The sequence below is a fragment of the Solea solea genome, chromosome 17 (genome assembly GCF_958295425.1).
Source record: "Solea solea chromosome 17, fSolSol10.1, whole genome shotgun sequence".
NCBI lineage: Eukaryota > Metazoa > Chordata > Actinopteri > Pleuronectiformes > Soleidae > Solea > Solea solea.
In genome coordinates, this window is record NC_081150.1 from 18,024,714 (window position 1) to 18,042,454 (window position 17,741).

Sequence of the window (17,741 nt, forward strand, 5' to 3'; positions counted from 1 at the left end):
AAATGGACAGCAGTGGGCGACTCGTCCGTTGGGTTTCGTAATGAAGTCCTGTTTGATTGAGAGCTAGATGGGCGTCCCATGAAAGTTGGCGTACTAAATCTGTAAATTTAAGTTATTTTCTGACTGAAGCACGTTGTTGTTTTTTTTTTTTTTTTTTTTTTTTACCGGTAAGTACATTTTGCTTTGAACCTGTTGGTCAGGTGCATCCCGACTTGCGGTCCTGTAGCTGAGTGGAGTGCTGAAGAACCCGGATGTTCCTCGCTCACCTAGCTAGGTAGCTAATTATATTATATCGTGAAAATAGTTTTCAGCTAACGAGTTTGTTTTCTTTTTCTGGTGCACCCGGAGTGACACACGGGAGAACCGGGACAATGCCCGACAAGGGCCGGTTTAAGGCTCTTGTATACTTTCACGCACACGACTGCACTTGTTTTACCGTGGTCAAATCAGCCGCTCCTTAATGTGAAGTGCGCCAATATTCTCTCCTTTACGTCAATTCTACTCGGTCCAGACCAGACCAAGCGCTCATAGAAAGCGCTCAAGAAAAATTGTTAAATTATACATCAAAACAATTATGTATCAAAAACAACATACAGTATGTTTTACATAAGTAAAACATACTTCATAAATAGACGATAAAAAATAAATAATAAAAACATTTATTGTGAAAAGTAAACTTTGACCCTGGATTTCTCGAAAAGTTGACAGTAAAAGTGAAACATAAACTACTAATAAAAATGGTGTATTTCATATCACTTAAAAAAACCACTGCATGAATAACAGTATTGCAAAGAATCTTGCGCAATTTCGTAATTATATATGGAGGACGAAACCTGACTTATATATAAATAAATACAGAAATAAATGTATAAATAAATACAGAAATAAATAATAAATGAATTAATAAAATAAATGTACAACCCGTGGCCAAGTGGAAAGGGAACTTGGCTTGTAACTGGAAAGTTGCTGGTTCAAATCCCCAAAATTATTTTTTCATTCATTTATTTCTGTAATTATTTATACATAAGTCAGGTTTCGTCCTCCATAATTATAAACTTGTAAGACAAGTTCAATATTTCTAGTAATATGTTTTGAAAATACCCCTCACAAAACACACATTAAAATAACTTATATGTCACAACATTTGATATTCGTATGTCTTGTCCAAATTGCGTTTTATTGTTTGCCTTTCACAACGCGCTTACAAAAAAATAAAGATCACAGTCCGCTGTCTCGCTGATCAGTTCTAACGACCGGTTCTTAGAGGCCAGTTCTCGCATGCTGACACATGGGGGATTAGCTCAAATGGTAGAGCGCTCGCTTAGCATGCGAGAGGTAGCGGGATCGATGCCCGCATCCTCCAATACAACTTTTAGATTCCGCCGTTATATATGGAAGACGAAACCTGACTTATGTATAAATAAATACAGAAATAAATGTATAAATAAATACTGGAATGCATAAACAAATACATAAATGTAGAAATAAATGAATGAATAAATAAATAAAAGAATAAATGAAACAATAAATAAATGCCTTACATTTATTTATACATTTCTGTTCACTTACATTTATTTATTGCTGTGTCCATATGTTAATGAGGTAGGAGGTCCTTACCTCAGTCAACAGCATGATTGGTCAAATCGGAGACCCAGACAAACGCAAACGATTCCCGATCCCAAGCCTTCCTCCCTGTAACGTAACATTGCAAAGAAGCTCCAGTTAGCGTAATGTCCTCGACCGGGAGCACACTGGCAGGCCTTCCCAGTGTTGCCAACTTTGTTGTGCGACAAATCTAGCGACTTTTTCTGGTGTTATTGGAGCCTCTGCAGCAGTCCCAGCCTGCAGTCACTGCAGACCCTCACCGCGTCCGCGTCCAGGCTGCCTTTCCAGAGCGGGGTGTAAATGTTTCTTAACTCAGTCTCTCACAAAAGAAATCACTGCATTTATATACATATCAGAAATAACCAGTGGTGGGTTGTCAGGGCCAGCAGGGCCTTCTCTGCTGGCCCTGACAATATCAAAAAAGTATTTTTTTTATTATTATTTATATTGGTTTTTTGGTTATAACTTTGACTGACGTGTGTCGTCAGCCAATCAAAATTCGATGCATAGTGACAGAACGCCCCAGGCCCAGCGATGTGTCTGGCGCTAGCCCCCTCTGTTGTCATCAATGATGTTTGAACCTTTGGCGGGTTTTGAAGTGAGCTATGGCCACTGCATTAACACCACTAATCCATCATGTTTCTGATCTCCTATAGCCTATAGATGCGCAGTGGTGTGCGTGCGCGCTATGGTTGTTGTAGATCAACTGTCTCGTGAATATAGTCGGTGTTTGTGCGTGTTTTCTTTTTTTTTTTTTTACTGAAGGCCCTGACTGAAACCCCAAGGTACGCTACTGGAAATAACATATCCATGGTGCGAACTACGGGGGAGCCACGAGGGGTCTCAGCCCCCCATAATGAGACATGAGCTCCCCTGGACACATGATTCGTAAGATTTTGGGAGGGTCTCTAAAATATTGGCAAAATATTGTTTTTTGATAGATTTGATGCGTGAGTGGTGGTTGGATTTGATATGTGGCGATATGTGCTGATTTAAGGCAAGTAGACGTACAGACTTGTAAAAATGAATGTGTTGAGTTGAGTAGGTTTTTTGTGGTGGAGATGCAACCTAAACTGTGCTTGCAAATTAGGCGATGACGTAATTTAGCGACTTTTACGACAGCCAATAGCGACTTTCCTTACTGAGGAGTTGGCAACAGTGCTGGGCGGGCTGGTAGCCAACAACACTCCTGTACACGATTCAGCGCCACTAGTAAGGCAGTAGTCCTTGACCCGAATCGAGCACACTCCTGTAACCAATCATGCTGTTGACTGAGGTTAGGACCTCCTACCCCATTAACATATGGACACATCAATAAATAAATAAATAAATGTAAGTAAACAGAAATGTATAAATAAATGTAAGGCATTTGTTTATTCATAAATCAGGTTTCGTCCTCCACCGTAGTATATACTTCACAATGGGTTTTCACCAAGGACGGAGCAAAGCGCTGGATTAAACTGACTTCTGCAGTGTGACTAATATACAACTCAAAACGTCCCTGGGTGGGCTTGAACCACCAACCTTTCGGTTAACAGCCGAACGCGCTAACCAATTGCGCCACAGAGACGATGAATACGACTAGGGGCGTGGCCTACATCTGCGCCCACCTGTATCCAATTGAAAAAACTCATATTTAACCCCATACATTAAATTGGGATTAATGAAAGAATAAGTAAATGTTTTGATGATTTTGCGGGTCGGACGCTTGCGCGTGCCTCTGAGGGCTTGTATTTCCACCGACCCTCCCAAAATGTCACGAATCATGTGTCCAGGGGAGCTCATGTCTCAATATGGGGGGCTGAGACCCCTCGTGGCTCCCCCGTAGTTCGCACCATGGATATGTTATTTCTGATATGTATATAAATGCAGTGATTTCTTTTGTGAGAGACTGAGTTAAGAAACATTTACAAAACTCCCAAGCATTCAATTATATCACGTCCACGCCCCTCACGCGGTGTATGCCGATATAATGCATAGAGTTCCCCAATGTCGAAAGTGGGGGATTAGCTCAAATGGTAGAGCGCTCGCTTAGCATGCGAGAGGTAGCGGGATCGATGCCCGCATCCTCCAATGTCCTTTTCGCCCATTCCTATTTAATTTTCTAATTATTTTAATATGGACATCACATGATGTACATCGTGACAAAAGCCTTTTCTTTGCAGCACATTTGTTTCTGATTCATATTATTTTGGAACTAGGTGAACATACTGTACTTTTCTAAGAAATAATGTATAGTTAAATAAGTGAAGCTCTAAATTGTATGCATATTATGTATGTATATTGTTTTGAACATGAACGCATCAATTATGCTATAAACTACGCACATGGGAGCTTAAACTACCTCAGTGGGAAGTACAAGGGTAATTGTTACCCTTAAATGTTTGTAGTGAAACACTTTTATTAAATGATTTACATGCAAAGCACCTCATGGACGTAAAATACCAGCCCCGCTCATTACATTCTCTCCACATGTAAAAGCCACAGATCCTCAAAAGGAGAGTCACTGTCATATAATATAAACATGTTTCTGCTGCTTTGAAGGAAGGAAAAGCAATCATACTGATTCATCTGCATACACCAAGACACTGTAGATGTGCTAATGTTGCCACCTACAGGGGGAAAAGGGAACGTTTTGCAAAAAACAACAGAGGCTGGGACAGGTTTATAAAAAATAATAGTGTCTTTGTCATTGTTGACACAAGCAGCACCAATGAGCAAGTCAATACTTTAATTCATACATCAGTTGTTCTCAATGGAGTATGATGTGAAAACACATGGATAAAATGAGCAGACAGGTCATCATAGGCACCACTTTAATTAAGTGAAAAGCCAAACACACACTGTTTGACTGCTTGAGATTTTCTTTCCCCCCCAAAATGACCCTCCTGTTTCCTGCTTTTCCCTCGTCCACAGTGTTATCCTGTGTTGAAGAGTCTGAACCAGCCACGTGGCATACGTCGCAAAGCTAACCCGCTCACTCGCTCTCTCTGCTCCAACGTGACCAAAAGTTCAAGGTATCCATTTCTTTTATTTCTTCTTTTTTCTTCTTTTTAATTCCCCCTTCCCCTTCTAAAATGTCAGTGCAGGGTTACAGCGAGCAAAAGCAGCCAAACAGAATCCTGACAGCAGATCTGAGCAGTGATGAAGAGGAGTCATCGGTCTGTTCGCTGCTGCCTCGTATTCATGTCCTACATGAAGTCGTCCGAGTCGTTGCCGTCCTGCAAATGACAAATCAACATCAAACCCTGAAAGATTTGACTAATCTAACAGCGTTAGTCAACAGCGGTTTTCTTAAACATCACAGATATTTTACCTACTTCTTTGTTGTCTCCCCAAATAATTACATTTTTAGGGCATAAAACTACACTAAAACTCACAAAACTTGGTCTCAAATACAGAAACCTGGAAGAAAATTGTATGTGCGTCTAGCATTTATTAATTTTGAACTATTTTTCCCCTCTATACTTGGAGTGTCATGGCACCAATCTGTGGAAGGCAGATTGCGTACACATTAAATGCAATCACAAGTATTCAGCATCCCCATCCACATTTTCTGCCTGTAATGTGTATTTTCTACAAAAAATAACAGTTTTTGTCAGATTTTTCAGCTTCATATAACAACAAAATCATTTTACAGACCAAACAAGTACTCAATTGAATTGAGACAATAATGGACAGATAAATCAGTGATTCAAATAATGGTTAGTTGCAGCCCTAGTAACAACACCGCTATGGATTTTTATGTTTTATACCACCTTATTGGAGCACAACTACACATCAAATGATTAAAAAGACAAGAAAACTTGTCGTATTTCAAAGTTTTAGGGCTCTAACTCAAATAATTCATCAGATTTCTACATGTGTCCATGCACACAATGCTATTTGATAAACAAAGACATGGGAGAACACGTAATGTGTCTCTCTTGGTTGGTTGGTAGTTAGCTGATTGACATCCTCACCTCATTTGTCTGCATGTTCTCACTCTGCATCAGTGATGTATAATTCCTAGACAAGGAAAACAAGTCAAAGATTTAAAAGAAGATTCAGATTATGCTCAAATGATATTGAAATGTACTTGATTTGCCTTAAATGGAGTCAATTTAAAGGACCTTTCGATGACCATATATTGCACGTAAGCCTTTGTCTGATCGTGTACCTGAGGTCCTCTGTCTCCTTTTTCCTCTTCTGCTCCTCCTTCTCTCTCTTCTTCTGTTCTTGGAGTTGTGCTTTCTTTTCGTTCCTCTCCTCTCGGTCTCTCGACTCCTTCTCCGCCGCCAGGTCGGGGAAGCGTTCCTCTTTTGTTTTCTCCAAGCGGTTCACGATCTCGTTGACCTTCTTCTCCACGGCCACAAGCTTCACCTGAAGAGAAAACACAGGCACATGACATTAGAAAATCTGATTCAAGCATTGATAAGACAATTACACTGAGATAAGTTATCTCGTGAAGCTGCCATGAAAAAGAAACATGTATTTAAAGGTTTAACTATTGTTAATGGTTGCCTTTTAGACATTTGGATTTTTCAATTTGGACATATTTGGACTTGAATAAATGCTACTTTGTGACGTTTCTCTCTTTCTGATTTAAAGAGTCTGACTTCTCTATTCAAGAGTTATGGCCCTAAAATGGCTATATTTACTAGACAGTTTGGGGAATTCGAGAAAATTATATTTGCTTACACCACTGGCAGATATTCGTGCTCAGAATGTTTGGCTTTCCCCTTTTCTATAAAAAGAATATAAAATATTTTATATATTCTTATAATTGTCCGTCAAAAACACATGCATGAAGCTGTTATTTAGTTTGATTTCAGTTGTGTAAACTGACCTCTTTCTGTCGATGGAATCCGATCTGTCCTACGTCCATGTCTCCGGTTTTCTTCAGGTTGGCCCACGGCGTGTAAACCACATTGATGTTGTTCATTTTACAGCCTGAAAACAAAATCACTTTTTAACAAATTAATCCCAAGCACTTAATCCAGGGCATGTTTTACACTCATGTTTTGTAGCTGTTTAGTGTATGTTGATGTGAGGAGGCAGGTTGTTTTACCTTGGATGCTGTTGTTCTTCACCAGCTGTGCACAGTCTATCAGCACTTCTGGAGGAATAGCGTCTATGGTATGACCCTAGAAATCACACAGGTGTTGGCAGGAATCAATACTTTACAAGTTGTCATATTTCAGATTCACTGTTCTTCACAGTGTTGACCCCTCACCTTTGGTAATCTCAAGTAAACGTGAGCCGAGGACAGTTTGTCCACATGAAACCTGCCGGTCGAGAAGAAAATAAAATAAGGAAAAGTGTCATTTATTTAGTTCATGTGACAAAGATGTATGTAAGTGTGCTAATACTTGATGATGTACTGTATTATCATAATACAAATATAGAAATTAGATTAGCACAAACTAGGGCTGCAATTGACGATTGTTTTCATAATTAATCTGTCGATTAGAAAATAGACAGTAAACATGTATACAGTTATTAATAATTACAAGTTTTAGATATTGTGATCAATTTGATTACAAACAAAAACTAATGTCAAAAAATAATGAAAAAATGAGTTCCATAAACAGAAGGTAACAACAAGTGTTAATTAAGTGGGACATATGTAAGCAACACTTTTTTATCTTCTGATTTTTGCATTTTATTTTATAACAAACCTTTAACTCCTGACATTTTTGTATGCGTAAACAATGTTTGGGACCTTTAAGCAGACATTTACTCATACATGAGAGACTTTGTTGTGAACTTGAGTCACTTTTAATTATTAATAAAATTGTGTAAAACCTCACCAAATATCTTCGGGCCACCCATACTTTATTAGATCTTCATCTGTTGACAAAAAACAACAGGCGTTCATCATCTGTTAGACCGTGCAGCTCACAATAGACACTGATTTAGCAGAAAATTAAGTTTAAATAATCACGTAAACTGAACTGAATATAATATAATAATAAAATCACAGAGCATGATCAGTGAATGTGTTATAATGCTAACAGTCTTACTTTCATACTTGTCCTTTCCCATGTAGATTGTGTACGGAGTCTCCACCACTGACAGAAGAAAGAAATACTGTTATTTTACATGAATAAGCACACAACTCGTTAAATTCAACATTAAAAAGTCACATTTAACATTAAATAAACTTATAACCCAAAGCTTTGAGGGGAGTCAGGCTAACCAGGCTACATGCTAACACCACTGCTAACTGTGTGGCTGCACTCACCGGCACTCGTGAAGTAAAACACCATTTTACGTGGATTAAAAGTCGCCACTTAGAGATGAATCAGTGTCTAAAAGTATCGAATTAAACACGCCGAGCACCAGAAACGAGCAAATTTCGACCAGTTCTGAGGCGATGGTTCGTTGTTATCTGTCACTTTTCCCATGTAAAAAGTTGACCCTGGAAGTATTTAAAATAGGCCGTCAAAATAAAAGCACAGTTTCGGTTTGTATAATCAAAGTACGATGCTTTCCATATTATGCAGCCCTGCAAATGACATAAACAAGTCAGTTTGGGATTATATGAAGAAACAAAATATGCTTAAACACACTAACTTTATCGTAAATGTATTGTCCTTGTAGTATTTGTGCTCTTTTACTCACATTTGTGATCTGTACGGTCTTAAAAAAACGGTATATTCATAGTTTCAGAAAAATAAAAGTTGTACCATATTTGTAACGTTTAATCTTTGCTTATCGTAGTGTTAACTTGTAATGGGCCATTAGCCAAGTAGACAGCATAAACATGTATTTAATTGCAATAATACGTTTTCATTCATTGTACAATTATTCATTTTACATTTTATTTCATTTTTTTTCCGATTAAATTTTAACGTTTCCCTTTTTTCCTTGCGAAGTACACAGCATAAACAGTTGTGAGCTTTTACTTTGAAGGCAATGAAAGTCAGACCTCCGATGTCTCGTTCCCGTTTCCGGCCAGCTAGCGCGGGGTGTTCAAAACACGAAGAAGAAACGCGGGCAACAGAAGCTGCCGAGACGCCGCCAACTTTTAATTTATCTCAACATTTGTCGCTTTATGCTTCGCGACAGAAACGTATTCGGTATGTAAACTGATACCAGCTTTACGGACGTGTATTCGGCGTTAGACGGCCAAATATACATTGGTTATTTCTTTCGCGAGTGTCGTATTTACGTTGAAGTCGTGTTCAATAAAGCAGCGTCTGATCACGCGAGCTGTAAAACAGACGAATATCACAATAGGCGCGTAAATAGACAAACTAATGCCGTGTTTAGGTGGTTGTTAGTCGTTGTTGACACACTAGCTAGGTTCTATTGAGGACAAAAGTAGCTTGTGTGTTAGCTAAACATCCCGCCATTTGTCCCATTATTCGCCGTGTTTGTGTTAAATAAGCGCTCAAGTTGTGTAAGTCAACGCTCGCCTCGAGTGTGTTCACATTTCTGCTCAAACAAACGTGAATTAATTGTCGTCTTATGCTTTAAGTCAAATACATTGTCATATAAAATGTCAATGACGTGTTCGAGGTCACGTAAGGATAAAGGTTTGGGGTGTATCTGTTCACTGGTAGACATTTTCACCAAACACCTGCAGAAAGTCTGCTAATTTAACCGACAAACCTCAAAATAACCCATAAACTATTTTTGTGTTTGTGAGATTTCATGATGTCCAAACGCAAGGTTTATGTCGCTGCTTTTCGGCTGCTGTAATTATGAGCTAAATATTACATCTCACTTTTCACGATAGAAAGTAATTTATTCCTACTACTATTTTACTGTCTTTTTCGTAAAAGGCAGTGATCATATCAACAAACTTGATGATTTAGTATAGTAATGTTAATTTATGATTAATGGAGAGAACTACATACGTGTAATGTCTAATCATTAAATGAAGTGTGTCATCTGTGTTCAGGTGCCGTTTGTTGAAATGATGCCTACTACCAGGAAGAGAAAGCTTACCTCTCTGGACTCTGACAGGTGGGACACTGGGTTTGAATATTGTTAGAGTATCTGATTTATAATGTCATATATATTTTACAGTTCTGGAATTAATCCCTTTAGCGCTTGTCCTCAAACTAATGTTTCTTCTTACTCAGATGTAAAACAAAATACATACAATATCAATCGTGTTCCATTTTTTAACTCTATTTTTTATCTGACCTCTTCATATATGTTCATTAAGTATTGTAGAGATGACAAATCTGTTTGTATTTTGTTTTACACCCCCCATGCTGTGTTTTCATTAGTTTTATGAACACAACGCGGTTTCACGCTGTCAAGAGTTCACTGCTCACTTTAAATCAATGCAGATTGAGCAATATATTGCACACTTTAGTATATCTGACTTTTCATGAGTATAGAAGAGCGAGTGTGGACATTATTCCTTACCTGCTGTAATCCCGATATCTTGACCTTTCTGTTAAACTTTCTCCCATTCTACATCGGGGAAAACTGCCTGATTTAACCTTTACCCTACATGTTTTATGAAAACAGCTGGTGAAGCGATCTACCAGGTCTCTGTCGTCACAGTTTTCAACACCTAACCTAACTAAATTCGTAAATGTAGAACAATATAAAATGGCGATTGTGCTGTATTTTGTGGCAGTCACCCTTCCAAGAAGGGGGTGAGAGAGATGTCCCCCGTAAAGAGAAGCTCCCCGAGGAAGCCGACGCAGTCTCCCATGAGTAAGAAGCTAACTGGACGTCTCAACAAGAAGAACTGTCCTTCACCACAGAAATCACCACTTAGACCAGCAGGTATGGTGTTGACTTTGAAGGATTTTTCCTTTTTTTTTAGGATTTATTTTCAAATCACTATCAATACGTATTTATTTGCTTCTTTTCTAGGTTCTCCAGCCAAATCGCCCCGCAAACCCTCCTTGAAACAGACCATGGTTACAAGCTCGTTCTACGGCAAACAGAAGCCCGTCTACCTCACTCCACTGGAGAGGAAAGCCATTAAGGAGTCTCTGCCTCCTGCTGCTCCTCCTCCTCCCGCTCTCCCGTCACCTCCCTCTCAGCCAATAAAACAGCAAAGGAAGAATAAGAAGAACGTCAAAGGAGGCAACAAGCCGAAGAAAGTCTCTGCAGGATTGAGAACCGCGGCAGAGGCGGGAATCAAAAGCTACGTGACATCTACCAAGAAGATCACACTTTCGAAACTCAGCTTAAGGTTTGTGAAGTCAGAAGATTTCTGACTATACTTTTTTTGGAGATAATTTTTGTTACCTTTTTGTCACAATCTGTCGTTGCATTATTTCACTCCACAGTGTCACGGCCAAACCACCAGCAGCAGCAGCAGCAGCAACAACAACAACAACAACATCTGCTCCCACTGCTGCTGCTGCAGCTGCAGCTGCTCCTCCTCCCACCACTGTCACCAAACCTGTGTCAGAGTCTAAGAAAGCCATCACCATCACTTTCAGCAGCCTGAAGCCCAAACCCAAGATCTTCGTCGGGGCTGCGTTCTTCGGTACAGGGAAGAAACCCAAGTCCATGTACAAGAAGTCTAAACCAAAGTCCTCGACTAAACCGGCCTCAGTGCAGCAGAAGAGTCTAGCAGCACCGGTTCAGACAAAGAGCGAGACGACAACGACGCAGCAGCAGCAGCAGCAGCAGCAGCAGGTGAAGAACCAACAGAAAACACATGAAAAAGTGAGTTTACTTTATTCCTAGATTATGCTTTGACCTGCAGATGAAAGTGAGACATTGGGTCACATCCTTATTGAAAATCATGTTTTTATTTAATCACATTATTGTGTTTTAAGTCATGAACGCTCCAAATTTGGATATTTTTTCACTACTTTCCAGTCAAAACAATCAGATAATCAGCAAATCAATTGATATAAATGATGTTTAACACTAAATTAAGACTCAATCACGGCTCACACACAGAGCTTCATGACAATTTAAACTTAAACCATTTTTAACAACAATGAAATAATTGAAAGTCATTAGTTGGCGGATTTATTGTTTTAGATCATCGTCTGTTCCAAGATCATCAGAGTCCAGCTAACGGACTTCAGTTCTATCTGGGGAAAAAAAGGGTCATCCAAAAAGCTAGGAAGATCATTAGTCATCCTGACCACATCCTCAGTCAGGAATTAGTGTCTGCAGCTGCAATGCATACTAGTGAGTTCTCACTAGAATGCATTGAGCTGAAGCATCTCTTGATATTCTCTTTTTCCTCTTCCACCCGTTTTTCGCCGCGCTACTCCTCCCGCATGGCGACAAAAATCGCAAAAAACTGTAAAAAAATTTCCATATTAAAATGATTGGGAAACGGTCGAAAAAAGGAGAAAACCAAGCCCACTTTGGAGCATCACAGTGTCGTCATACTTTAACGTAGAAACGTGGTTGGAACTTTAAACGAGTCTCAAGACTTGGGACTTTTCTCACCTAAGTCAAAGTTTTGATACATGTTACGGTTTTTACACAATCGCACTTTACGTGTTGAACTTTTTTTTGGGTTTTCTAATTTTATAATGATTGTGTATGGGGTGTGTGGGCGGATCGCCCATCTAACATACACATGAATAGGAGACGGAGGGTTTGTGAATCTCTCTCTCTCCCTCTCTCCTTTAAAACTTGGTGTTTTCACCCGACGACACATGCCGCAAGAACTGCAGGCACGCTCGAAATTTCGGCACGGAATTGCCGATCTAGTTCTTTTTGATGCCTTCAGGGCGGCGTTACCTTGCCCCCCCGAGGAAGACAAACAGATTTGCAAATTCATTCATTCCTTCGGCCATCAGGCTTTTAAATGTGGCTGACAGCTAAAAAGAAAAACACAGTCCAGGTTTTTATTTTTTTTTTTTTTTATTTTTTAATATCTATTTCTTAAATTTGTACTTGCTTCGACTGCCCATGCCCACCTGCGGTACTGAGTAGTTGCTGTATGTGTTGTTGTCAGTTTGTTGTACGTTTATGTGACTGAGGCTGCAAACTAAATTACCCTGTGGGGATAAATAAAGCTGTTGAATTTGAATTTGAATTTGAACATAAAAAATAATCAACCATCACTCCTATATAATGGTGTCTGCTTATCCAGATGTCCATTTTTTTATTTTCTAATTTTTTTTTTTATATCATGTGAGTGTAAATCTGATGTCGTCGTTTGCTGCAGACTGTCGTTCAGCCGCTCAAAGCAGAAGAGAAGCAGCTCGGCACCAAACGGAGACCCAGGTTTGATCTGTCCGACTGGATCGAAGAGCCTGGAACTGCACAGCCTTTAAGGTACTAAAAAAAAAAAAAAAAAAAAACAAACTCTTAACACCTCATTTAAAACAGAAACAAAACATTCCAGAAAGTCACGAATCATCTTCTGATCTTCTTGTCTCAGCTCACCTAAATCTCTGAGGGAGAAATATGGGATTAACAAGGAGCTGACGATTGTGTTGACGAGGACTCCGACACCAAGTCGCTCATCTACAGCCTCGTTCACCGACTCACAGGTGAAGTTTGTGAGTTTGTTTACCTTTTCACAAACATTGTCATACAGGATTGAATTTGTTTAATCCTCATAAAACTGTACCTGGTATTTTAATTTGTATTTGTGTCCTGGTTGGAAGAATCCTGTATGTTGTCTTCATAACCTCTCCACTAGATTACTGTAACTCTGTATATGTTGTTCCTGGGCTTTTAAAACAAAGCTTATTTTAATTTACAGGCAACAACTAATGTTCATTTTCATAATTGATTAAGCTGAAGATGATAAGTAGACGCGTGGCTGTGATTCTGTTTAATAACAATGAGTAATGACAAACAAGGGATGCTTGTGTTTCAAAGAAAAATGTCTTGTTTTGTCCATTATCTAAAATGAATGATTTCTTTATTTTATGGAGGAAAAACCCCCAGAAAATATTCACATTTCAGAAGCTGGAAAAATCACATCACTTGTTTTTAATTGTTCTGTTGGGTCATAGTTTTTATCCCCAGATTTTTATTTGTATTGTTTGTGTGACACTTTTTAAAAACAGTGTAGTTTTTAATGTAAAGTAGTGTTTTAACTGAACATAAAACACTTATTTTCTGCTGCCGTTTTTCAGGATGCTTCTCTGACAGACGTCTTTGACCTGAGTGACATCAGTCCCAACAGCGCCACCTTCAGCCCACCCAAAAGTAACCACACAGTTCCAAAACAATATAATACTCATATTATTGAGACAAAAAGAGACATTTAAAACAATTAATTCCTAATGGATTTTTATTTTTTTTAATCTACAGAACCTGCAGCAGTGTATCCTATCTTTTGCTCCGCCTCCAGAAGGTTTCATCATCAAAAGTTTATTTTATTAATTTTTTCATCTAATTTTGTCAATTTGAATCTTGCTGTATGTGAAAATCACAAGTCCTTTACTTTATCTCACTGGGAAGTTATAACCAAGTATATTTTATATATATATATATCACACATATCACACAATAGAATAATGAATGTTAACTAAACAGAAAATGAGTTAATTTCTTATTAATATTTATAGAAACCAACATTCCTGGTATCTATTTATAGAAACCTTTTAAATTTGCATCGCGTCCACTGGTGTTTGTTTGGTTTTTCCTGTGTTTATGTGTAAAGAACAAAACAAAACCCATCCTCGTTAAAGGCTTCTTTAATTAACATAATAAATCCACAACATTAAACAACTATGCACGTAAAAGATTAAGGACATTGGGTGGAAAAAATAATATAGAAAAGAAAAAATGTGCAAAGAAAAAGGAAAAACACTGACAAAGACTTTGCTCCACAGGTTAAAGAAAGCAGCTGTGCAGCCTCCCGTGTCCTGCAGCACCCCCTCTGGCCGCATCGCGTCACTGCAGACGCCGTCTTCAGCCAGAGAACGCAGCGCTCGTAAGAAGAGAGAGAAGCAGGACGACGACCAGCTCATCATTGTAAGTTCTACTGTCATGTTTGACCTGAAAACAGTTTTAATTGAAGAACACAAATGTGGAAGCAGATTCATCATGTTTTTTTATTTGTCTCAAATGTTTGTATTTGTTTTTTTGGTTTTCTTTTTGTTAAATCAGGATGCCGGTCAGAAACGTTTCGGTGCGACGACATGCGGCTCGTGTGGGATGATCTACAGCGCCGAAAATCCTGAGGACAATTTCCAGCACACGCAGTTCCACCAGCGCTTCATCGACTCCATCAAGTTTGTGGTAAAAATAAAACATGTTTTTGTCTTCTCTGCCTCACGTCCGTCTCTCTCGGTTTAAGATTATAAGTTTGATTTTTGAACTAACTAGACATTTAAATACAGTGACACAACAAAAGCCAATGTAGTTTGGTACAAATTATCTATAATTTTTTTAAATAATTTTTTTTCTTCTAAATATTCACATTTAAGAAGCTGAAAATATCTGGAAAACCCCTCAAACCCAAAAACCCCTGTTAATCATTGAATAATCTGTGGATTATTTTCACGATTAGTTGTCTGGTTTAAAGAAAGTCAGTGTTTTTACCAAAAGTCTTAACAAAATGAATGATTTCTTTGATTTATGGAGCAAAGAAAAGAAGAAAGAAACCGGAACTAAATGACCAGTTTTTCTGTGTTGTTTCCAGGGCTGGAAGAAGGAGCGAGTGGTGTCCGAGTTCTGGGATGGAAAAATTCTCCTGGTTATGCCGGATGATCCCAAATATGCTGTTAAAAAGGTGCGCGCGCACACTCTCACCATATTATATTGCCACTGTGTTCCTGGATGTTCTGTTAAATCTTGTTTCTCCCTGCGTGTGTGAGATCAGGCTGAGGACGTGCGTCGCGTCGCAGACAGCGAGCTTGGTTTCCAGCAGGTGACTCTGAGCAGACCCTTGCAGGCAAAGACTTACCTGTTCATCAACACAGAGAGGATGGTGGTGGGATGTCTGGTCGCTGAGCCCATACGTCAGGTACCACAGACACATTTACAACCTTTCATCTTTGTGCTTTTGTCAACGTTCACATCCCAGATCAAGATTTTCATAATCTTTTGAATATTTTGACATAAATCTTGATTATTTGGTCAGTTTTTCCTTTGTTTTTTTGGTCCCCAAAATGTGTTAAATCAGTGTTTCCCAAACCTGGAAATAATTATGGTCTTAAATGTTTGGTTCAAATTATTCAGTTGGAAAAAAATTTAATGTGTGAATGAATGATTCAATGAGAAAAAAAAAAAGAGAGGTGGTGGGCGTAAACTTGTTTTAATCATTTAAAATACACTCAATCCAATGAATCCCTTCTCCAAACAGTTGAAGATAAAGTTAGTGATGGATTAATAATCCATTAATCATTGTAGCGCTAGTATTTATATAATTAATCCACAGAATCATTTTAATAAAGACCAAAAACAAAAGCTGAGTTAAGAGAATAAATCAGCTTGAATTTCCTGCCCTATTTTTTTTATACTGGAGGGAGCGTTTGTTTGTATGCAGCAGCAGTGTCAGGGTGGGCGGAGACGAGAAGTGTTCTATCCCATTAAAGTGTGGAATGACTGTGGGTTTGCTCTTCTTCCAGGCGTTCAGAGTCCTCGACCAGCCGGACGGACACAAGGACATGACCAAGGACGACTTCATGGAGCGACACCGAGCCTGGTGCTGCTCCACCGTCCCAGAACCAGCCGTGTGCGGGATCAGCCGGATCTGGGTCTTCAGTCTCGCCAGGAGACAGGGCATCGCAACCCGCATGCTCGACACAGTCAGGTACGGTGTCCCACTACAACTGAACACTAATGCAGACCGGTCTGAAAGGGATAGTTCTTAGCTCTTAAAACTGATTTTAACTTGCATTTAGACGCCTTTTTATAGCTGGAAAACAACATTTGTAATCCGCTTATCCTCCTGCACCAGACTCCTCGTTTTTAGTATGCAGGAACACAGGAGCTGCTGGTCTACTGCTGCCTTGCTGGTTCTATTATACCCATGTGACACAACATTATCAAGGGCTTTCAAATACTGAAGTTACAAAAAAAATTGCATTTAAATTTACTGATAGAGGCAACAGTGGAGCAGCAGCTGCTGTGTGCTGTGGTTTAAAATCGATGATTTTTTTTTGAAAATCCATCTTAATTCTCTGATATTTTGGGAATATATTCACAGATTTACCTCGTGTTTAGATGCCTTTTATAGCTGGAAACCAATATTTTTTTTAATCCAGATTTTTTATTCTCCTGCACCAAAGTCCATAGAGAAAATCCTCGTTTTGTGTCGCATGAGTAAAACGGAACAAAGAACTTCACAATAAAAATACATTGTAATCTACTGATAGAGGCAACAGTGGACCAGCACCTCCTGTTGGGCTGTGACTATGAACTTTGGTGCAGGAGAATAAGACATTTAAATGATTCATTTTTCCCAACTTTGAAGGAGCAACACGTCACTTGGACATATAAAATCTTAACGTTAGTAATTGGTGCTTAATAGCTTTTGTCCTCCTTTTTATTGTGTAGGAGCTCCTTCACGTACGGCAGTCACCTGACCAAGCGGGAGATCGCCTTCTCTGACCCGACGCCCGACGGCAAAGTGTTTGCGACAAAGTACTGCAACACGCCGACGTTCCTCGTTTACAACTTCATCGCGTGAGAATGCAAGTGTTCAGCCTGTTAAATCAGTGATGCGAGTGTTTATATATGTTTTTTGTTTTTTTTTCTTTACTCATCATCAGGCAAAAAGTGTTCATATGCAAACAAAGCAGTAACTGAGGTTCTGTCACTGTTGTTTAACTTATACCAGAGTTGAGTTTATTATGAATCACGGTATCAGTCAGTATTTATACTCGGTGAATGTTGTGTTAATTAGCCGCACGTTCAGATGTTTATATTTAGCTCGACATTTTCACATCGTTTGCTGCTGCTGTTCATTTTGTGCTTTGCATCACAAAAGTGTTTTCACACGTTCAGATTATTATTGTTGTTTTTTTGACACCAGCTCAGGGTTTTCTGGGAACCTTAGAAGTAAGAATGTTTAAAGGCAGGCAGTGTGTCATTGTTTAGGAGGATTCTGCTTTGTAAATAGATTTTAATAAACATGTTGCAGTGTTTTCTAAATTGTTCCTGTACAGTTTTTTTTTTTTAATTCCTGAGTATCACAACTTCTGCTAAAGTAACCCTTCCAGTAATATGCAGCTTTTTAAAGGTAATGTTAGTGATTAAAACGTGGCCTAAACTACTTAACTTACACTTACTAC

At 38.9% G+C, this 17,741-nt stretch overlaps 2 protein-coding genes and 3 non-coding genes across 6 annotated transcripts; 3 read left to right on the forward strand and 2 right to left on the reverse strand.

The window, feature by feature from the left end:
* The first annotated feature begins 1,290 nt into the window (after positions 1-1,290).
* Positions 1,291-1,363, forward strand: trnaa-agc (transfer RNA alanine (anticodon AGC)). The gene has a single exon. It is a non-coding gene; the product is annotated as a tRNA-Ala (tRNA).
* Positions 1,364-3,101: 1,738 nt separating this feature from the next.
* On the reverse strand, positions 3,102-3,175 carry trnan-guu (transfer RNA asparagine (anticodon GUU)). Its single transcript has one exon. It is a non-coding gene; the product is annotated as a tRNA-Asn (tRNA).
* Positions 3,176-3,605: 430 nt separating this feature from the next.
* trnaa-agc (transfer RNA alanine (anticodon AGC)) lies at positions 3,606-3,678 on the forward strand. Its single transcript has one exon. It is a non-coding gene; the product is annotated as a tRNA-Ala (tRNA).
* Positions 3,679-3,986: 308 nt separating this feature from the next.
* ccdc25 (coiled-coil domain containing 25) lies at positions 3,987-8,006 on the reverse strand. The gene is made up of 9 exons (XM_058613614.1): positions 7,832-8,006; positions 7,611-7,658; positions 7,398-7,437; positions 6,821-6,872; positions 6,656-6,731; positions 6,434-6,537; positions 5,765-5,967; positions 5,568-5,613; positions 3,987-4,826 (listed from the first exon to the last, which is right to left on the reverse strand). The coding sequence occupies exons 1-9, from the start codon at positions 7,854-7,856 to the stop codon at positions 4,797-4,799; spliced, it is 624 nt and encodes a 207-aa protein (XP_058469597.1). The 5' UTR covers positions 7,857-8,006; the 3' UTR covers positions 3,987-4,796.
* A 526-nt stretch (positions 8,007-8,532) lies between these two features.
* Positions 8,533-17,601, forward strand: esco2 (establishment of sister chromatid cohesion N-acetyltransferase 2). 2 transcript variants are annotated; one of them, XM_058612522.1, is made up of 15 exons: positions 8,533-8,669; positions 9,497-9,561; positions 10,190-10,341; positions 10,432-10,756; positions 10,854-11,238; positions 12,710-12,819; positions 12,926-13,046; positions 13,632-13,704; positions 13,810-13,852; positions 14,334-14,475; positions 14,611-14,742; positions 15,146-15,235; positions 15,326-15,469; positions 16,074-16,258; positions 17,005-17,601. In XM_058612522.1, the coding sequence occupies exons 2-15, from the start codon at positions 9,512-9,514 to the stop codon at positions 17,135-17,137; spliced, it is 2,085 nt and encodes a 694-aa protein (XP_058468505.1). In that variant the 5' UTR covers positions 8,533-8,669; positions 9,497-9,511; the 3' UTR covers positions 17,138-17,601. The 2 variants fall into 2 exon arrangements, with proteins under 2 accessions (XP_058468505.1, XP_058468506.1); XM_058612523.1 differs by having other exon boundaries at positions 12,926-13,037.
* Positions 17,602-17,741: the final 140 nt, after the last annotated feature.

Excerpts from the sequence above, each read along its gene's own strand:
- esco2 (XM_058612522.1), top strand. The coding sequence starts at position 9,512 with ATGATGCCTACTACCAGGAAGAGAAAGCTTACCTCTCTGGACTCTGAC. Across the intron at positions 14,476-14,610 it reads ACGACGACCAGCTCATCATT|GATGCCGGTCAGAAACGTTT; the intron begins GTAAGTTCTACT and ends TTGTTAAATCAG. Across the intron at positions 16,259-17,004 it reads CGCATGCTCGACACAGTCAG|GAGCTCCTTCACGTACGGCA; the intron begins GTACGGTGTCCC and ends TTTATTGTGTAG.
- ccdc25 (XM_058613614.1), bottom strand. The coding sequence starts at position 7,856 with ATGGTGTTTTACTTCACGAGTGCCG. Across the intron at positions 6,873-7,397 it reads GGGTGGCCCGAAGATATTTG|GTTTCATGTGGACAAACTGT; the intron begins GTGAGGTTTTAC and ends CTCGACCGGCAG. Across the intron at positions 5,968-6,433 it reads GATTCCATCGACAGAAAGAG|GTGAAGCTTGTGGCCGTGGA; the intron begins GTCAGTTTACAC and ends TTTTCTCTTCAG.